The 22,222-nt window shown below is 46.0% G+C and overlaps 1 protein-coding gene across 5 annotated transcripts in view; it reads right to left on the bottom strand.

The window, feature by feature from the left end:
- mcm9 (minichromosome maintenance 9 homologous recombination repair factor) overlaps positions 1-22,222 on the bottom strand; it is a 76,673-nt gene that overhangs the window by 42,523 nt on the left and 11,928 nt on the right. For all 5 annotated transcript variants that reach the window (XM_072499382.1, XM_072499383.1, XM_072499384.1 and 2 more), the window contains 3 exons: positions 21,821-21,902; positions 10,800-11,000; positions 130-255 (listed from right to left, as the gene is read on the bottom strand). In XM_072499382.1, coding sequence (XP_072355483.1) covers positions 130-255; positions 10,800-11,000; positions 21,821-21,902 — 409 coding nt within the window. The remainder of the gene's footprint in view (positions 1-129; positions 256-10,799; positions 11,001-21,820; positions 21,903-22,222) is intronic.

The raw sequence follows: 22,222 nt of genomic DNA, 5'->3' as shown, positions 1-22,222 counted from the left end.
GAATAAATATCAATAAATAGAAATAGTTTAAAAAAAAACATATCTTGCAGTCTGGATTTGTGAGAAAAATAAGTGCTACAAAATAATTTAGATTCATTAAGATTTCATAGCTATTGCTGTAGTACTAACCTCGAACCTTTGTGCCTGCTCCATCAATTCTTTGAACTCCACCTGCCAGCACCATGGCAACAGCTAGTTTAACCACATACATTCCAAATACCTGTGGACAAAGGCTGGCCAGGATTTCATTTCTCCCTTGAAAATAAAAATATGAAGAACATCTATGATGAAAGAAAGCAGCAAGACCATTATTTAGCATCAAATAAAACAAACACATTTCTACACACACACAATCTAATACAGAAAATCAGTGCAAGCACTATATGCCACTAACGCCCAGTTCTACGCCTTGCGTAAAGGTTGGACCGTAATTTTAAGCAATTGTTTTATCCATTCGCAATTGGGCCATCTATTTTTTGACTCTGAACTAGTCCAGCTATTAATGGAATCCTGCCATACACACGCTACACATGAGTCTTTAGGAATTATGGCACAGTTATCAAGAAGTTCAGTAATACGATAGTATAGTAAAAAAGTATATATCACTTTATAAACATTAATAGCTTAATTTTAAAACTTAGATTCAATGTAAATGCTACGTGTTAAAGTACTGACTTTGTGGCAGTGAGTGATATCTAGAACATAACATAAGAACATAAGAACTAGGAACAGGAGTAGGCCATCTGGCCCCTCGAGCCTGCTCCGCCATTTAATGAGATCATGGCTGATCTTTGTGGACTCAGCTCCACTCTCCAGCCCGTACACAATATCCCCGAATCCCTTTATTCTTTAGAAAGGCATCTATCTTTTTCTTAAAAACGTTTAAAGAAGGAGCCTCAACTGGTTCACTGGGCAAGGAATTCCAGAGATTCACAACCCTTTGGGTGAAGAAGATCCTCCTACACTCCGTCCTAAATCTACCTCCCCTTATTTTGAGGCTATGCCCCCTAGTTCTGCTTTCCCCGACCAGTGGAAACAACCTGCCCGCACCTATCCTATTTATTCCCTTCATAATTTTATATGTCTCAATAAGATCCCCCCCGCATCCTTCTAAACTCCAATGAGTACAGTCCCAGTCTACTCAACCTCTCATCATAATCTAATCCCCTCAACTCTGGGATCAACCTAGTGAATCTCCTCTGCACTCCCTCCAGTGCCAATATGTCCTTTCTCAGGTAAGGAGACCAAAACTGAACACAATACTCCAGATGCGGCCTCACCAACACCCTGTACAATTGCAGCATATATGGTTCAAGTTTAAAGACACTGGATTCCATCTAATAAAAGTACACCATATGTGATTCACATAGTTGACTTAGCCTCTGCTGGTAGTACTTAAAGAAACCCAAATTAACCCTGTGTTCAATGACAGAAATGACGAAGGAGAGGATTCTCTGGAAGGTAACATTTCAGACCATGAACCTCAGATCACAGAAGCACAAAGTATGGAATTCAAACTTATAGCTAGATGTTGTCAGCTTATTCTATTTTCAAATATTTTCTCCTCAAAATTTATCAAGTTTGAACATGTTTTCATTCAGCTTCCCCAGTTATCTCCTGCACTACCATAACTCCTGCTAGGTTATGGTTGCGACTGCAGTAGCTCTTTGGTATCTCGCTCAAACAAGTGTTTTCTCAACTGTCAGTATTCAGCTGGTTAAGTTTCTTCAGCCATTCAATTAGTTTCATGGTTGATCCCCATAATTAATATAAGGTTAATCCCCATACTTAATATAAATAATTTTAAACTGAAGATAAGAAAGGTGAAGTTCATGAAATAAAAACAGAAAATGCTGGAAATATTCAACAGGTCAGGCAGCATTGGTGGAATCAGTTTCCCAAAATTCTTTATAGTTTTAGTCTTTGTGCTCTGATATCAGTCTATGAATTGATGCTGTACCTCCTTCAAGGCCAATATATAATTCCTGAGAGGGTGGCATGGTGGCGCAGTGGTTAATACTGTTGCCTCACGGCACCAAGGACCCAGGTTCGATCCCAGCCCCGGGTCACTGTCCGTGTGGCTTTTGCACATTCTCCCAGTGTCTGCATGGGTCTCAACCCCACAATCCAAATATGTGCGGGGTAGGTGGGTTTGGCCTCGCTGAATTGCCCATTAATTGGAAAAATTAAAAAACTGCATGTGTACAACTGAAGCATCACTTCATCACAAATTGCACACATTGCACCTCCTGGTGCCCAGCAGAGAAAACAGCCAACTCGAAGAATACCACAGGCTGACTGCTAACAAACCACTCCCACTGACACACAGGACCCAAAAGAAACAGACCACGCACACATCTGAAACACTGTAGCCCCGACTGGAACATACTCCCTACCTTACAAATTGAGGACAGTCCCACCGAACGACAACCTGACCTGAATCTACATAACCCTGAACTGATTGAGAATGGGCTACAAGAACACATGAATAAGGAGTGAAAGTATGCCATTCGGCCCTTCAGGGCTTGCTCTGCCTTCAGTAAAGTCGTGCTTGATCGTTTTTTTGGCCTCAACCCCACTTTCCTGTGCAAGGAAGTTCCACAGTTCCACGAGTTCATGAGTTCCTCAGTTGGTCAAAAATATGTCTAGCTCAGCTTTTAAGAAATTCAATGACCCAGCCTCCATTGTTTAGAGGGGAAGAGAATTCCACAGACTATCCTCTAAGAGTCAAAACTTCTCCTCATCTCAGTCTTAAATTAAATGGGAGATCCCTAATTTTTAAACAGTGTTCTCTAGTTCTAAACTCCCCCACCAGGGGAACATTCTCCCAGCTTCCATCCTGTCACATCCTCTCCAAATCTTATATGTTTAAATACGGTTATCTCTCATTCTTCTAAAGCCCAATGAGTACAAATCCAGCCTTTTCAACCTTTAATTTTCTTTATTCATTTGTGGGATGTGGGCATTGTGGTGATGTGCATCAATGTAAATGCATGTAGGCTAGCTAGACACTAGAGGGAGCACCAGAAACATCACACACTCACACTCAACCAATAGATCAGTTAGATAGGACATTATAGCAATTACTTGAGTGAAGAGACTGAATGAATGGTAGCTAAATAATAAATTATATTCACGATACACACAGAGGTGACACCACCACAGGAGGGCATTACACCAACCCATATATAAAGGACAACACACACATGATCTGCCTCTTTCCAGTGGAGACAGTCAGTGAGTAGAGACACAGGGTTGATTCAATATTACACCCACCACGTGGATTGCAGCAACTGGTTAGTCAGTCTGGATAGCTATAGTAGGATTAGCAGTAGTGTCGAACCCGAGTAATAGAAGTGTAAATAGTTTAATAAACGTGTTGAAGTTATCTCATCGTCTGAACCTTCCTTTGTCAAGCGCACCACAAGGAAGCCGTTTATGTTACACCTACAACATAACAAATCAGCATTACTGACAATTTCCTCAAAAGATAATCCCTTCATCTCAGTAATCAGTCTCGTGAACTTCTCCGAACAGCTTCGAATGTGATTATGATCTTTCTGAAGTAAGGAGACCAAAATTCTATACAATATTCCAGGTGTAGTGTACTGGAGGCCCTGTATGGCTGCAGCAACCTTTCTCTACTTTTATCTTTCATTCTCCTTGCAATAAACAACATTCCATTTGTCTTCCTAATCACCTGCTGTACCTGCATACTAACTCTTTGTGATTCATGTACCAGGACACCCTGCAATCTCTCTCCATTCAAATCATATTCTGCTTATCTATTCTTCCTGCCAAAGTGGACAACCTCTCATTTCCCACATTGTACTCCATCTGCTAAATCTTTGCACACACTTAACCAGGGACAAGGGTTCAATTCAGGCCTTGGGTGACTACCTGTGTGGAGTTTGCAACTTGCCAGTGTCTGCGTGGGTTTCATCCAGGTGCTCCGGTTTCCTCCTACAGTCCAAAGGTATACAGGTTAAGGAGGGTTACAGGGATAGAGCGGGCACGTAGGCCTAGGTAGGGTGCTCTTTTGGAGGGTTGGTGCAGATTCATGGGCCAAATGGTTTCCTTCTGCACTGTAGGGATTCTATAATCTATGAAATCCCTCTCTAGACTCCAAATCACCGAGACAACTTACTTTGTTACCTTACTATCAGTAAATTTAACTACCATTCATTCAGTCTCTTCACTCAAGTCATTGATATAATGTAAAAAGTTGAGGCCCCAGCACTGATCCCTGTGGCACTCCACTTGTCACACCTTGCCATTCGAAAATGGCCCATTTATCCTTACTTTCTACTTCTTGTTGGCTAATCAATCCTTTCTCCATGCTAATCCCTATGCAATGAGCTCATATTTTATGCAGTAACGTTTGATGCGGCACATTATCAAACAACGTTTGGAAATCCAAATGCACCACATTCACAGATTCACCTTACTTCCTCAAAAAACTCGAATAAATTTGTCAAACACATTTTTCCTTTCGCAGAACCATGAACCCTGATGGTATTATGATTTAAATATCCTCCTGTTACTAGAGATACTAGTATTTTCCTATGACAGATGTTAGGTTAACTGATCTACAGGAAGGAATTCTCCCAACCTGCCTGTGGCGGGAATGGTGGTGGACGGCACAGTGAATCAGGTGGGAGCCAAAAAGTCGGAAACCCACTGGTGTAAAATCCCATTGCAACACTCCCAATGGCGGGTTTATGGCAGGTCTTTCTTCCTGCTGGCAGGTGGTGCAAACGCTATTTGATCTCATGAATGATCATCAAAACATGTGTCCGCCGGAATCCTGTCAGGCCTTCCAATCTATCACCAGAGGAAAATCATGTTGGTGTCAAAAATTAGGGAGGTAGAGAGAAAACAGGGAACTATAGACGAGTGAGCCGAACATCGGTAGGATGAGAAATTGCTGGAGTCCATTATACAGGATTTCATAGCACAGCATTTGGAAAGCAGTGGTATAATCAGACAAAGTCAGCATGGATTTATGAAAGGGAAATCATGCTTGACAAATCTACTGGAATTGTTTCAAGATGTAACTAGCAGAGTTGACTTGGGAGAACCAGTGGATGTTGTTTATTTAGACTTTCAGAAGGCAAGGTCTCATGTAGCAGATTACTGTGTAAAGTTAACATGGGATTGTGGGTAGCATCTTGAGATGGATAGAAAGCTGGTTAGCAGACAGGAAGCAAAGAGCTGGAATAAATGGGTCTTTTTCCGATTGACAGGCTGTCTTCCCTCTACCTTCCAAGAGATGGAAGTAGAAAAAGCACTTGGGGCTAAAGGAATGGAGGGGGGGTGCAATGTGGAAGGAAGGCTATGCAAGGAGGCGGTAGGAAAAGGGCAGGGCTCATGATGGCAGACAGAGGGGCAAGGAGATGGATGGAGGAGATGCACATTGGAAGGTAGAGGGAAGACTATGGGGAAGGAAGCTGGACCCCGATAAGAATGCATGATGTGCAGACAAACAAGGAGGTCTAAGGGTTTGCACATGTATTACGAGAAGGGGATGTATGCAGATGGGATGATTCGCACAAACACTAAACAGGTTGGAGCTGGTGTGCTTTGTTATGGTTACCGTAGGCCATTGACCTCTTTCGAAACGGGAATCATGTCAAGGCTCCTGTTTTAAGTTCAGGGCCGGCAGCCAGGAGTCGGAGAGTGCAGACATTCCTGCTGTAAAATGGAAAGGAGTCTGTAGCCATCTGGGATGGCCACGTCCCGATTACAAAATTGACACCCGCAAAGAATGCAGGGAAAATTGGACAATGCTAAGAAACTAGCAGGTGCAAGCTCTGTCTGTTGATTAGAACCTTAAACGCTCAGACAGGACACAAACTACCAAACAACCTACATACTAATGAGCCATCTCCGGGGACAAAAGGGAAACATTTAGAAACACAATATTAGGACAGACTCCCCGGCGCCAGAAGATGCTTAGACAAAGCAGACCGACAGTCACCAGGACACGCCCAGCGATCAGGGAACCACCCCTCCCTTGGAGGAAAATCGATACAACTGATTGAGAAAGACCCAATTAGTTGAGGCCAAGTTCAAGGCCCGCCCAAAAGAGCGCGAAGCCCTTTGCAGTATAAGAGGTATCCCCCAAGGGAGAATCTTCCTCCTTTGGCTTTGGCTCTCACCGAAGAGAGAGACCTGCCTAGCAGCTGCATCAGACCAAGTAAGTCCCAAGTCAACGCACGCTACAAGATAGATGCTCCTAGCTGCTACCCTGTAAACAGCTCTACCCAGCAGCCTCAGAACCGAGCAACGGCCATTGTTCCTCTGACTGAGTGGGCGCCCGAAGCTAAGTATAGGCTTTAGTAATAGTGGTAGTTTAGTTTGTAGAGTTTATGCATGAGTAGATTTGACTGTGTGTAAATAAATGAGCATTGCTTTTGAACTTACTAACTGGTGTATCGAGTCATTGATCAGTATTCGGTTCTGAACCTTGTGGCGGTGTCGAAAGATACCTGGCGACTCTTGAGCAAACGTGATTAATAGAGCCAAATTAAGAACCAACCAAAAGTTAGCAACAAGTCGCAGATGACAGGCAGTCTAGGGGTTATGTGGACCTCAGTCTGAAGTCAGAGAAAAGAGACAGTGCAGAACAACAGCGGGCATGCAGCTGAAGCAATCATTTGACACCTGGTGTATCCCAGCTGAAAGGAGGGCCAAGTCCTGTTTAGTTCACTGTGCAGGGCTGTCCTATATTTGATGTCCCTGGGCATGGCGGGCGGTCTACTGGGCTGCAGAAGATATGGTGATGATGGTCACCGTGGGCGTCTGCAACTTGTCATTAGAGAACAGATATACAGTGGAAGGGAGCTTAAGTGACTGTGCACACAGCCTCCAAAATAGGGGCGGGGGTACATGTCCAGGTGAGTCATGGAGCATGGAAATGTCCACCACCATCAAAAGGACAGAATCCAGTATTAGTGGCTTCTCAACGTGCTCATTGTGAGGGAGGTAGGGGCAGCACGGTAGCCTTGTGGATAGCACAATTGCTTCACAGCTCCAGGGTCCCAGGTTCGATTCCACCTTGGGTCACTGTCTGTGCGGAGTCTGCACATCCTCCCAGTGTGTGCGTGGGTTTCCTCCGGGTGCTCCGGTTTCCTCCCACAGTCCAAAGATGTGCAGGTTAGGTGGATTGGCCATGATAAATTGCCCTTAGTGTCCAAAATTGCCCTTAGTGTTGGGTGGGGTTACTGGGTTATGGGGATAGGGTGGCGGTGTTGGCCTTGGGTAGGGTGCTCTTTCCAAGAGCCGGTGCAGACTCGACGGGCCGAGTGGCCTCCTTCTGCACTGTAAAATCTATGATAACTCCACCCTGTGATAAAGGTGCCAAACCACCATCTCAACGTTCAGGTAAAATGGAGTCATCCCAAAATCGAAAAGAAGATCGGTTCTTTCTGGGGGGGGGGCATGATGAAATGTAGAAGGACTGCTAAAATGGCCTCTGGGGCTTCTTCTTGGTGCTTCTACAGTGGACAGGGTCCAGGTCAGTTACACAGGATTCAAAGCCCATTTTCCAGGAAGCAAGAGCAAGCTCGATTTCTAATTTTGAGCTTTTAATGGGATAGGCACAACTCAATAGGCTCACGTCAAATGTTGAAAAGCTACAGAGTATAAGGCGGGAATGCAGCTTTGCAGAGTGAAGGCTTTAGTGAAGGGAGCCACAGCTACATCAATTCCGACATCCCATCAGTGAAAGGGAGTTACAGGATAACAATTAATACCACTCATCAGTGGCCAAACGGATTCCAACTATTTTGATGGAAACCAAATACACTAAATTAAATAAACTGAGGAAAAAAATTAAAAGGTGTAGCCCCTTAAAAGAATACTGACTTAAACGAAAACAAATCATTAATGAAACTTAAAACATCAAACTAAAATGTGATTAAAAAGGGTCAATAAAGCATCCAGTCCCTGCACCGACCAGCGGGCAAGCAAGGCCTCAATGGTGTCCGTGGACACCGCATGTTCCCTCTTCAGGGATACCCAGCCAAGAACATAGTCATAGTAGAGGGGCAGACAGTTTGGTCGGATTACCTCAGTCACCCGCTGCCTGGACCTGATAATGGCAAGTGTGGCCAGCCGAGGGGCAGGTTCACAAGGAGGTCCTCCTCCCTCCCCGCCCTTATCCACACCGGGTGCCCATAGGTCAGGAGCATGGGGCTGAAGTGCAAGGAAAACTGTCACAAAAGATTTGTCAAAAAAGTAAAAAGGGTGCGCAGTCTATAACAACGCACGGTCCATGGACTCCAGAAGACCTAAAAACAAAGGCAGGCATATTTGGAGTCCGTGAACTGATGCAGTCTACAGTTGTATGGGACTACTGCGTGCAACACCCTCCACTCCAGTTCCCCAAGTTTAAGCTGGAAGACTCCAGCATAGAGGAACCTCCAGTGGGGACCTCCGCCACCAGATGGCAACACAGCCGTCATGTCCAGCCGACGGGCGAGGGCAAAGAACTGAAGGGTGTGCAGCAGCAGCTCATAGACGAACCCCATTTGTGCAGAGTGAAAGGACACTGAGGATATTTCCACAAGGCAACTAGGACTGCGGGGCTCCAGCTTTTTTGGGGGGAGGGGGGGGGGGGGGTGAGCTACACCTACTCTCAGACAGGAGACCACCGCACACCTGCGCCACCTCAACACCACAAGTGCCAGTGGGTCAGAGTGGAACCATTTTGAGGTAATGGATGGCATTGTCGGGAGCCGGACATCCACCACTGCATGACATGCCAATTTGTGGGGTGTCATCCAGCCCACTCCTCTGCCACCCAGCGTGTTCCCGATCCGGATCACCCTGGTTGCCGCAGCCCACCCTGAAGGTGATGGCTGCACCCAATTTCTTTGTGTCTTTCCAGGAAGCAGCTTAAGGATCTGTGCGACATTTCAGTCACAAGTTCTCACCCCACAAGACTCCAGATGTAACACCTGTGGAATGGAAAGCTGCTAACCTTTATATGTGTGTTAGAGTCCTAGGGTAAGGTACCATGAGGACAATGTAATCTAAGTTGCCAAAGCTCGCTGCCCAACTTCTTTTATCGGTCTCACGTTCAAATTGGTGCATTGAGGAGTTGATCAACACCTTTTACAAGAGGACATGCTGAGAGTTTGATAGTGGAGGGAGCCGAGAGAAGAGTTACCCTGGCTGAGCAGATGAGATCATTAATCCTCTTCCTGCACTGGACAGCAATGGCCTCCAAGACCAGAGAGGTTAGAATGCTGAGCTTCTTTGAGCCACCCCTAGGGTAGAGGACTTGCAGGTGGCCTGAATAAGGGCTCCAAAGGCCCAGGCACTAAAATAAGGTGCTGCCTTCTTCTTGAGACCACTAGCCTTGGGTCTGGGTTCCGGAAATTGTGGTGGATTGGTGAAGACAGGTGGACTGGGGAGAGTGATACTAGTGTGCTGGACATGTCTTTAAATTTGTCACCAAGACCTTCAAACCCACCTGCTGAGGGCAGGTGGACAGATGAATCAGCTGACTGCCCACCAGGTGAGTCAGAGAGGAACTTGTCAGTGCATTATTAATGAGATTCCAAGTGCTGAATCTGGCACGGGATCCTGCCATTGCGGACGGTGGGATAGTTACCACCGGAGCCGCCCACCATTGCGCTTAGTCTGAAAATGGGAGAATGCCACCCGAGTTTCCGGCTTTCTGTCTTCCTCCTTTCTTGAGTGAGAACTAGCGGTTTTCCAAGTAGAGTAGTAGATTGGTGGGGTTTGTGCATGAAAAGGAAGATGGATGACTTGCCTTCCAACACCGCTAAATGGTGGTGACTCCATATGCAATCCTACAATATTCCGTATGACAGTCAGCAAATCTGAGTGAGGGAAAGCTCCCAGCATATTTCTACACTGAATCCACACAGATCCACCACTCTCTCCTGAATTTTAATATTTTCACATTTTAAATTGTTATTTTTTGGAAGATTTGATAATAAACTAAGAAATAGAAGCTCTTTTACCCTGGAAATTTACAGCTCACCTTTTAGTGAAATGTTTGCAAAAGGGTTCATATACCAGGTATAACATTTGAACAGCTGACAACTGTTGGCCTGTTTGCAGCACTTCCAACTCATTCATGACACATGATTGTCGTAATTTAGCCAGCCCAGCACAACAATAATCTATTGAGGCAATAGACATAGAACATACAGAACATACAGTGCAGAAGGAGGCCATTCGGCCCATCGAGTCTGCACCGACCCACATTAATCCCTCACTTCCACCTTATCCCCGCAACCCAATAACCCCTCCCAACCCTTATGGACACTACGGGTAATTTAGCATGGCCAATCCACCTAACCTGCACGTCTTTGGACTGTGGGAGGAAACCGGAGCACCCGGAGGAAACCCACGCGGACACGGGGAGAACGTGCAAACTCCGCACAGACAGTGACCCAGCGGGGAATCGAACCTGGGACCCTGGCGCTGTGAAGCCACAGTGCTAATCACTTGTGCTACCGTGCTGCAATGACTATATCTAATGCAGTGACTTTTCTTTTTAAGAACTCTGGCAAAAATTCCAATTTTCTTAAGATCAACTGCATTAGCTGTTCCATTCTATGCCTTTCATAGTCATTCTTCCATGTTAATAGCCTACATTTTTCTTCAACAAAGTTAGTCAACCACTGCACAGCTTTGCTTAATCTAGTTAAAATTTATCTACAAACCATATATTGGAATTTTACCACTGTGCGCTGGAAGACTCAAAGAAGTTACTGAGTCAGTTTAGACAATTATTTACGCAAGGCACTCAGCTGCACCTGCTAGTGGGTCATCTTTGTAGTTATCCCAGAAGTTTTCAAATTCTTTCCGGACATCCTCATCAATAATAACTCCAGTCGGCTGTTCGTTGTTCACCTCAAGATTATTGGCTTTCAGGACAAGTTCTAGGTCACAACGGGAGTCCTGACTGAGAGGTTTCCACCTCTGCATAACCACACCATAAACAGTAATATCGTCACCTAGATTAAAAACAAAATCAAACACATTATTTTTAGAATTGTAGAATTTTACAACACAGGAGGTCATTCGGCCCATCGTGATGCACTGGATCCCGAAACAGCTACCCAGCTAGTCCCATTTCCCAGCCCTATCCTGTAGCCCTCTAAATGAATCACTTTCAAATATATATCCAGCTCTCTTTCGAAACCTCCTATGGAATCTGCCTCTACCACTCCCCGAGGCAATGCATTCTAAATCCTAACGACTCTATAAGTAAAGACGTTTTTACTCATCTCTCTTGCTGACCACCCTGAAATTGTGACCCCCTAGTCACGGATATACCAACTAGTGGAAACTGAATATCCTTCTTTACCCGGTCAAGATTTTTCACAATTTTGAACACCTCAATAAGGTCACCTCTTAATCTTCTCTGCCCCAAGAAGAACAAGCTCAATTTCTCCAATCTTTCCTTGTATCTAAAATTTCTCATTCCTGGTATCATTCAAGTAAAATAATAATTTTTATTAGTGTCACAAGTAGTCTTACATTAACACTGTAATGAAGCACTGTGCAAATCCCCCAAATATCCTCTTCACTCGCTCAAGGGATTTAATATCCTTCCATAAATCCTGGGGGCGATTCTCCGAAATGGAGCCCACATGTTTGCGCCGTCGCGAACGCCGTCGTGTTTCACAACGGTGCAAACCGGGCCCGGGTACGACCTATTCTGTCCCCCACAGGGGGCCAGCACGGTGCTGGAGCGGTCAGCCGCTCCAGCCTCTTTTCCCGGTGCCAAATGGGCACCGCGCCAACCTGCGCATGCGCGGGGGACTTCTTTAGCCAAACTGCGCCAAACGCGCAGGCGCAAATGGCGCCGGTTCTCCGCACCTCGGAGAATCGCGCGCCGGTGTCGGGGCGCAGTTGCGGCGATTCTCCAGGCCGGCGTGGGGCTCGGAGAATCGCCCCCCAGGTGCCCAGAACTGAACACGACGTTCCAAATGTGTTCTGACCAGTGATTTGTTGAGGTGTAGCTTCACTTACTTGCTTTTAGACTCTGTACCTATTTATAAACTCAAGGATCCTATAAGCCTTCTTAACTGTTTCAACTTGCCTGGCCACCTTCAGAGAATAATGCACTTGAACACGGAGTTCCCTCTGCTCCTGTACTCCTCTCAAAGTTGTACCATTAAGTCAATATTGTCTCTCCATGTTTCTTCTTCCATAATGCATTACATCACATTTCTCTGCATTGCAATTTATCTAACAGGTATCTGTCCATTTGGCCAACTTGTCAATGCCCCTATGAAGTCGCTCAGTTTCATCCTTATAATTCACTATTCTCCCTTGTTTAGTATTATCTGCAAATTTAGAGATTTGCCCTCAACACCTATCTCTAAATCATTTGCATAAATCAGAAAAAGCAAGGGTCCCAACACTGAGCCCTGGGGAACACCACTTTCAACTCGTCTCCAGTCTGAAAAATACCCATCTATACCTACTGTCTCTTTCCTGTCTCTTAGCCAACCTAGAATTTCATGGAATTTACAGTGCGGAAGGAGGCCATTCGGCCCATCGAGTCTGCACCGGCTCTTGGAAAGAGCACCCTACCCAAGGTCAACACCTCCACCCTATCCCCATAACCCAGTAACCCCACCCAACACCAAGGGCAATTTTGGACACTAAGGGCAATTTATCATGGCCAATCCACCTTACGTGCACATCTTTGGGCTGTATTCCATGCTGCCAAGGACCCATCAATCCCAAACACTTCTAATTTGCTAATCTGCTGTGTGGCATCGTATCAAATGCTTCCTGAAAGTCCAAATGTACACCATTCATAGCACTACTGTCATCCGCCGCCTGTGTCACCTCGTCAAAGAACTCAATTAAATTTGTCAGACATGACCTGCACTTGACAAAACCATGTTGACTGTTTAGTATTAATTTATTTTTCTCTAAAGTGTATACTTATCTCATTCCGTATCATGGCCTCCATCAGTTTTCCCACTATTGATGTCACGCTGACATACCTGTAGTTTCCTGCGTTATTCTTTGCCCCCTTCTTAAAAGGTGTTGCATTTACAATCCTCTAGTCCCCCAGGACTAATCCGGTGTTCACATAGGCCTGGAAACATTTCTGGCTCCACAATTTTCTCCTTTTACCTCTCACAGCAATCTAGAATGCACCCCACCCGAGCATGGCGACTTCTCTACCTGGAGTGCTGTCAGCCTAGTTAGTACCCCTTCTTCATCTATCACTATACTGCTCAGTTGCTCAACACTCACATTTTCTTTTTTAAAAAATATATTCATTAAAGTTTTTTAACACAATTTTTCTCCCTTACAGACAATAACCCCCCGCCCCCGTAACAAAAAAAACCGAGAAATCGCGCAGAGCAAGATATATACATGGCCAAATGATATATTTACACAGCCTCGTATACTGGCCCTCACCCATACGTGCCAGTTTCCCCAACCCTTCATGTTATCTCTTGCTCATCCACCCTCCCAGGCAGTCCCCCTTTTCCCTCCCCCCCCCCCCCCCCCCCTCCTCCCAGGACGTCCCCTCCACCACCCCCCCAAGGTTGCTGCTGCTGCTGACCAACCTTCCTCCGCAAGATAGTCTAGGAACGGTTGCCACCGCCTGTAGAACCCCTGCGCAGACCCTCTCAAGGCGAACTTAATCCTCTCCAACTTTATGAACCCAGCCATATCATTTATCCAGGCCTCCAGGCTGGGGGGCTTCGCCTCCTTCCACATTAGCAAGATCCTTCGCCGGGCTACTAGGGACGCAAAGGCCAGAATGCCGGCCCCTTTCGCCTCCTGCACTCCCGGTTCGTCCACTACTCCAAATATTGCTAGTCCCCAGCTTGGCTTGACCCGGACTTTCACCACCTGAAATATTGCTCCCGCCACTCCTCTCCAGAACCCCTCCAGTGCCGGGCATGACCAAAACATATGGACATGGTTCGCCGGGCTCCCTGTGCACTTTCCACATCTGTCCTCTACCCCAAAGAACCTACTCAACCTCGCCCCCGTCAAGTGCGCTCTGTGGACCACCTTAAATTGTATCAGGCTGAGCCTGGCACACGAGGAGGAGGAATTAACCCTACCTAGGGCATCAGCCCACAGACCTTCCTCGATCTCCTCCCCCAGCTCCTCCTCCCATTTACCCTTCAACTCTTCTACCAGCGCTTCCCCCTCTTCTTTCAACTCCTGGTGTATTTCCGACACCTTGCCCTCCCCAACCTATACACCCGAGATCACTCTATCTTGAACTTCTTGTGCCGGGAGCAACGGGAATTCCCTCACCTGTCGCCTCACAAAAGCCCTCACCTGCATATATCTAAAGGCATTTCCCGGGGGTAACTCAAATTTCTCCTCCAGTGCCCCTAGGCTCGCAAACGTCCCGTCGACGAACAGGTCCCCCATTCTTCCAATCCCCGCCTGATGCCAGCTCTGGAACCCCCCGTCCATCTTCCCCGGGACAAACCGGTGGTTACCCCTGATTGGGGACCACACCGATGCTCCCATTGCAGACCGGTGCCATCTCCACTGGCCCCAGATCCTTAGCGTTGCCACCACCACCGGGCCCGTGATATACTTTGTCGGCGAGAGCGGCAGCGGTGCCGTCACCAACGCCCCCAGGCTCGTTCCTTTACAGGACGCCATCTCCATCCTCTTCCATGCCGCCCCCTCTCCCTCCATAACCCACTTGCGGATCATCGCCACATTTGCTGCCCAGTAGTAGCTCCCCAGGTTTGGCAGCGCCAACCCTCCTCGGTCCCTACTGCGTTCCAGGAACCCTCTCCTTACTCTCGGGGTCTTATTCGCCCACACAAACCCCATAATACTCCTGCCTACTCTCTTAAAAAAGGCCTTAGTGATCACGATGGGAAGGCACTGAAACACAAACAGAAACCTCGGAAGGACCACCATTTTGACCGACTGCACTCTATCCGCCAGCGAGAGCGGTAACATGTCCCATCTTTTGAAATCCTCCTCCATTTGCGCCAACAAACTCGTCAGATTCAGTTTATGTAGGGTCCCCCAACTCCTGGCTATCTGGATCCCTCACCCTCCAGTCCCCCAGAGGGGGGACTCCCGTCCCGACCACCTCTTCTGTATCCCATTCCCTTTCGGCCAGTGCAGCCCCGGCATCAGCCCCCTCCACTCCCTCAGGGAGACCCAGGATTCGCAGATTCTTTCTCCTCGATCTGTTCTCCAGGTCTTCGAGTCTTCCCGCCCACCTCTTGTGTAGCGCCTCGTTCTGCTCCACTCTCACCGCCAGGCCCACGAGCTCGACCTCGTTCTGCCTGACTCTTTTCTGTACCTCCTGGATCTTAGCTTCGTGGGCCTTCTGGGTGATCCCGAGTCCTTCAATTGCCGAAAGCATAGGCGCCAACATCTCCTTGCGCAGCTCCTCGAAGCAGCGTTTGATGAACTCCTGCAGCTCCCCTTTGTCCCTGGCTGCCGCCATTTTGTTTTCTTCCCCTCTCTTCTCCCATTGCTCCAGTGCCACTCCTTTGGCCGTTACACTTCTGGTCCGTTTCATAGAAGTTGGAGGGGGATCTCTCTCTTCCCTGCCCCACGGGCTGCTTCAAAAAAAAAAAAAACAAGTTCCGTTGGGGCTCCTCTAACGAGCCCGAAGGTCCGTGGTAGGGGGAGCTGCCGAATCGTGCGGCTTAGCTCCGCATAGCCGCAACCGGAAGTCGAGAGGGAATCCTTTTGGCAGTGTTCGCTTCACCAGTCTGCCCCAAAAAGTCTATGGAAACTCCTGAAAAAGGTCTGGGAGTCCGTTCCAGACGGGAGCTGCCGAATGCGCGACCTACTCCTCCATGGCCGCCACCGGAAGCCTCGTCCCTGCTTCTTCAATGGCCTTGGTAGATCTTTTCACAATTGTTCCCTCTGCTGCTAGAATTCACCTTTGATAGAGTCAAGTCAGATTGCAGCTTTAAGCTTGCCCTTCCCCCGCCTGCATGCTGGAAGAGGCCCTGTTTATCCTGTTGCAGCCAAATCTTTTACTGTTTCTGCCGGGTCTGGTAGCCAAAAGACATAACATTCCTGGGGGACACTGTCAGGGGAATGCTGCAGTCTTCTTCCCACACCGGGAAATGTCAAACAAATGCCGTGGGGGCCCTGTAAAAGAACCCAAAAGTCCGTTCTAAGCGGGAGCTACTGAATATGCGACCTAGCTCTGCATAGCCACAGGCTTTGTCACCATCTTCTAATATGGTAAGGACAAAAGTAAAGTACTCAATTAGTACCTCTGCCATAACCTCTACTTTAGTGAGCAGCATACCCTACCTGTCCCTTATGGGCCCCGCTCGATCATTCACTAATCTTTTGATATTAATATGTTTGAAGAATATTTTACTATTTGTTTTAGCGCAGCCTGACATCTTTTCCTCATGCTTCATGTTAGCCTTCCTTATCTCAGCCTTAGTCTTTCTCCTGCATTTGGGATACTCTTCCCGATTTCTTACGCTATTACTATTCCGACATGCATCATTTGCCTCTTTTGTAAGTATGTGACAGCTAGTTATTTTCTGTCCCAGTAATATAAACAAACTATTTTAATAATCTGTAGTTAACAGTCCTTGAAGTGGCCATTTGTTCCATTGTATAGCATTTTCCTAGAGCAATCCAAAACTAATCCCAGTAACCCACCTCTCACCCCATAGCCCCTGAAATATGTAGAAAATGCATGTTTTAAAATTTACAATGGACAAATGGAATTGTCTGTTCAGTATAGCGCTTATATACCAGCAATATTTTTGCATGTTGTATTTACATAAATTCAGCAAAAATATTTTCATACTAATTAACTATGTACATATTTCACGATATTTTATTCCAGCATTTACTGCCTTACATCTGTTCAGATCAAAGCAAATCTTCTAGTTCATAACTCATCTTTTCAATTAACTCAAATCACTATAAATGCTTGCAATGTGTTTTGCTTGTAAATTAGCCATCTAGTTTGGCACCATGTGCAGATCTTACATTACAAAGATGCTCCTCCTATATTATTCATGAATCGGCTGAACAGAAGAGACATAACAGAATCCTGCGGAGTTCAAACGTCACTCCACCTCTCTTGACAGAACTATTCATACATGTCCTCGTTCATTTTCTGCTTGCTTTTTAATCCAGCTGACCAATGTGTCATTAATTTCAAGACAATAATCATAAAATCTCACTCATAGCCTTCTGTAATGATTTCAAAGATTTAATTATCAACTGTGTAACATTTGAAGAATTTCAACTGCTTCAATATGCTGGTTTATTATTCCTTATGGTCTCTACTTGTTTAGATGAACGTTGATATTATCATAATGAGTTGCACGGTACGGCAGCACAGTGGTTAGCACAGTTTCTTCACAGCTCCAGCGTCCCAGCTTCAATTCCCAGCTTGGGTCACTATCTGTGTGGAGTTTGCACGTTCTCCTCGTATCTGCGTGGGTTTCCTCCGGGTGCTCCGGTTTCCTCCCACAGTCCAAAGATGTGCAGGTTAGGTGGATTGACCGTGATAAATTGCCCTTTGGGTCCAAAAAAGTTGGGTTGGGTGGGGTTACTGGGTTACAGGGGTATGGGCTTAGGTAGGGTGCTCTTTCCAAGGTCCGGTGCAATTTCAATGGGCCGAATGGCCTCCTTCTGCACTTTAAATTCTGTGATTCTATAATCTGTCTAGTCCGGTTAGCCAGTCTAATTTCCAACACCATGTCTTATTCTACTTTGAATAAAATAGAACATTGAAAGAGTTAAACATAAAATAGAGCCTACTATAAAGTCAATCAATTCCTCTTGTACTTAAATTGTTTTCTCCTTTTCTGTTTTAGGTCTGCTGATGCTACACAAATATGGCTCAGAGTGATTCAACTTCCAATTTGTAACCACTTTCTATGGAGAAGTGCTTTGCCTCTGTCAATTTTGCTTACAGTACAAACAGGTTAGGGAATTCACTGTGGGGACCTGTATGCACCACATTTCCTATGGGAAAGTCAGAAAAGATATCTCCAGGGTACGTTCAATACAAAACCTTTTGGGCTAAATTTTCCTGCCCCCCCCCCCCCCCCCCCCCGGTGGTGGGCTTGGAGGAGGGAGGGGGGGCTGTGAAAATTAGGTGGGGGTGAGTAGGAGCTGTATGGAGAGAATTCCCAGGCAGTTTCCTGCTACTGGGGACCATGGAAGCTTGCAGTCAGTTACACTGGATAATGCCCAATTAAGACGACTTTGAGACCTTGCTGAAGCACACCTCGTCATGTTCAAAGGCCACAGCTCAATGGAGGGAGGCTGCCTACATCAGGCTACCCGGTGGCCATCAAAGTTAGAGACTTCAAGCCCCTGGGCTATGAGCAAGAAAGGCTGCAGTAATGGCCCAAATGATCCACGGAGGGATTTCTTTCCCCTCTGCTCCAAGGGACCTACCAGTTTCTCCCCTCAGATTTAATTATATGATTTTATGCCTCTGAGGGCACATCCATCCATTGTGCCCAACCTGCCACAGCAGTGACCATCTCTCCCGAAGTCTGCTAAGACTTCAGAACTAAGCCCAGCCCTCTGATTGAGATGGCAGCATCAACAGATCACCAACCAACCTTGGTGCAGAGGTGGCTGAACAGGAGGCTGCCAATGGAAAGATTGCTGATCTGATCTCGCCAACAAGTGAAGGCTCAGGCTGCCCAGTTATACCCGATGACAGGGGCCAAAGCCCGCAGGAAAATGCTGCCCCATGTATTACTTTAACAGTCATATAATGTTGTTCTATAAAAGTGATAAATAGTTGTCTTCACTGGAATTTCATACAATAAAAGAGGCATCCAACGCTGAAATGGTGATCACAATTATCTTTTTAAATAATCTTTATTGTCACAAGCAGGCTTACATTGACACTGCAATGAAGTTCCTGTGAAAAATCCCTAATCGCCACATTCCGGTGCCTGTTCGGGTGCACAGAGGGATAATTCAGAATGTCCAATTCACCTAACAAGCACGTCTTTTGGGACTTGTGGGAGGAAACTGGAGCACCCGGAGGATACCCACGCAGACACAGAACGTGCAGACTCCGCACAGACAGTGACCCAAGCCGGGAATCAAACCTGGGATCCTGGAGCTGTGAAGCAACAGTGCTAACCACTGTGCTACTGTGCCACCCAATTACAAGTGAAATCTTCAAAGGTTGACATTACAATATAATAAGAGTGCAAGATATTGAAATGTTGCCACAATCACATGGGGGCAGCACGGTAGCATTGTGGATAGCACAATTGCTTCACAGCTCCAGTGTCCCAGGTTCGATTCCCGGCTTGGGTCACTGTCTGTGCGGAGTCTGCACGTTCTCCCCGTGTGCGCGTGGGTTTCCTCCGGGTGCTCCGGTTTCCTCCCACAGTCCAAAGATGTGCGGGTTAGGTGGATTGGCCATGCGAAATTGCCCATAGTGCCCAAAATTGCCCTTAGTGTTGGGTGGGGTTACTGGGTTATGGGGATAAGGTAGAGGTGTGGACCTTGGGTAGGGTGCTCTTTCCAAGAGCCGGTGCAGACTCAATGGGCCGAATGGCCTCCTTCTGCACTGTAAATTCTATGAACTATGAACAAAGGTTCCTGGTCTTCGTCAGGTTGTTATAATGCTTCCTCCCACTCAATACTTGAAGATGGGTCAAATTGTACAATAGCTTGTGTCTGATTTTATTCCTCCCCCATTTCAAGTCACAAAAATGATCCTGATATCTCTCCCAAACCTGTACTTGTGGTGGGTCCTGTGGGATTGCAAGACATGGAAAGACAGAATTGAGGAAAAGGGGGAAAAACACTACTTGAAATTAAACAAAAATCTAGTGGGAATAAAACCATTAAAAAACAACAACAAACATTTTGATTTATCAATTGACTTATATTATTATAGATGAATGAGCATTTAGCTGGTGGTTAGACATTATCAGTAATTAATGTTATCATGGAAATGAAGTGCATGTATATAGCTTGTTTAAATAAAATAATTGGGATACGGTTAAGATTGAACCAGCATGGAAAGGGACGGAACAGGGTGGACGGGAAGGGGAAAAGGGCACCTGGAAGGGGGAAACGGCGCCAGAATGGGGAGGGTCGGGGGTGATATGGCATCGGGAAGTGGGGGGGGGGGGGGGGGGGAGGCGAAACAGCACTTTATTCAACTTTAGGAGTTTTAAGGTTCCTAAGCATAGGGGGTGATTGACAAATTCCAGCCACTCATATAAGCCAGCAATTGAAAATTGAAGCCCGGGTGTATGAAGGGAGAATCCTGTCTGATGCAAAAATGCTCCCATCTCCTGATGATGGAACAGTAAACAGGCAAGCAATCCACCTGCCTGAAAATGCTTAGATATGACAATTGGGATCCCATGCCAGTTATTGGATCCGAACTGCCATTTTTCAGATGCATGTGCTCTGCACTCAAATAGCCCAATCAGCAGTCTTATAGGGATAGTGGTGGTACCTCAGAAAACGCCCTTTCCTTCTGGTGGAGCCAGGAGCAGTATGCTTGCTCTTCCAATCTGCACCCCCAACCCTTTTTCTTCAACCTCTTCTCCCCAAGCATCTCTTCCCACAGTTATCCCATTGAAGAATCTCTTCATTCATCCAATCAGGACAAACTGAGCCAGCTCAGCATGAGAGCCTGTTAATTTCCTATCTCTCCAAGCAGCAAGTCTACCTGTGGCATGGAAAAGAGGCCTGAGCCCCGAAAAAGGCTCGGGCTCATTCAGACAGGCCAACGCACCTGCTTTGTCCCCATTATGGGCCCTACATGAAAATTGTCTGCATGATCTCCAAGTTGTTTCATTCTTTTCCTTTGACATTTGTAGCACTGCAATGTGTAATACCTTCAATAGCATTGCAAATCTTACAGATTTTGAGCACCCATAGTTTGTTATTTCTGTGCTTCCAAAATTTTCACCACAACTAATAAAAGATTCAAAAAAATTACATTTTGTCCGAGCAATTGTGTCAAATTAAAAAAAGCTAAACATTCAAATTAACACTGAATTAAGAATTTATGTGTCCACTATCACTCCAATTTACGCGATGCATCATAAGAGCTGGGATTATCTGTTGCGAGTCCATCCCGCTACGACTGGTAGCGGGGACGGAGAATTTGGCACTCAGCCAAATCGCCAATTCATTGCAGCGGACTGGAGAATCCTGCCCAAGAGGTCTCTGCATTCACGTCTGTGAGCCAAAATGGTATTAATTCAAATCCCACTGCTGGATTAAAGCAGATAAACAAAGCTGATTTTCCAGTACTGAGGAAATGCCACTTTGTCGGAGGTGCATTCCTTTAGGTAAGACATTATGCAATCTGTCTGTTCAGCCGATACATCCCAGAATATTACTTAAAGATGGTCAGTGTGTTCTCCCTATATTATCGCCTGCAATCTTGCCTCAACCAGATCACAAATACGAAACACATTCATCAAAAGCCATTTACTATTCATGCTCATTTCTGCGTTAAGATAAATCTCAATTTTAATACTGAACAACGTTTGACAATAGTTCTCCCTCTTCTAATTTAAAACACATTCTTGTGAAATACATCAGGCCCAGTTTATAATGTTGTCTTTGGGAACTACATAAAAACAATGATTTTAAGGATGCTTCTTGTAAAATTAGAATAGCCTGACATTGGAGGAAATTATAGATGCAAACTATTGAACTGTGTTGAACAAAATAATAGCACATTATTGAAATGATTTTAAGTTTTAATCAAGGAACATTTTCAGGCTGCATCTATGGAGACTGGAGAGGGATCGGTATGATTTCATTAGTCACAGATTGGCTCCTGACCGTTGCATGCAACACTTACCAGATTTGCAAGTGTCCACAAGGTCATCTTCCAGTACAACCAACAAAGATCGAGGTATGCTTCCCACAGACAGCCTCTGAACCTAATATTGAACCAAGACAGGTATGTAAAGAATAATGCAAACAGCTGTCCTGAATACATGTCTAATTTTGGTCTCCTGTTCATTTCACATACATATTAACACATCCCTACTTCAGACAACTATTTTGTTTAAAAATAACCCGTGCACCGACCCACTTAAGCCCTCACTTCCACCCTATCCCCGTAACCCAATAACCCCTCCTAACCTTTTTTGATCACTAAGGGCAATTTTATCATGGCCAATCCACCTAACCTGCACGTCTTTGGACTGTGGGAGTAAACCGGAGCACCCGGAGGAAACCCACGCAGACACTGGGAGAA

This window comes from Scyliorhinus torazame, chromosome 4, assembly GCF_047496885.1.
Source record: "Scyliorhinus torazame isolate Kashiwa2021f chromosome 4, sScyTor2.1, whole genome shotgun sequence".
In the NCBI taxonomy this organism is placed as follows: Eukaryota; Metazoa; Chordata; class Chondrichthyes; order Carcharhiniformes; family Scyliorhinidae; genus Scyliorhinus; species Scyliorhinus torazame.
The sequence above is the reverse complement of the archived record's forward strand: the minus strand, read 5'-3'. Positions and strand labels throughout refer to the sequence as shown.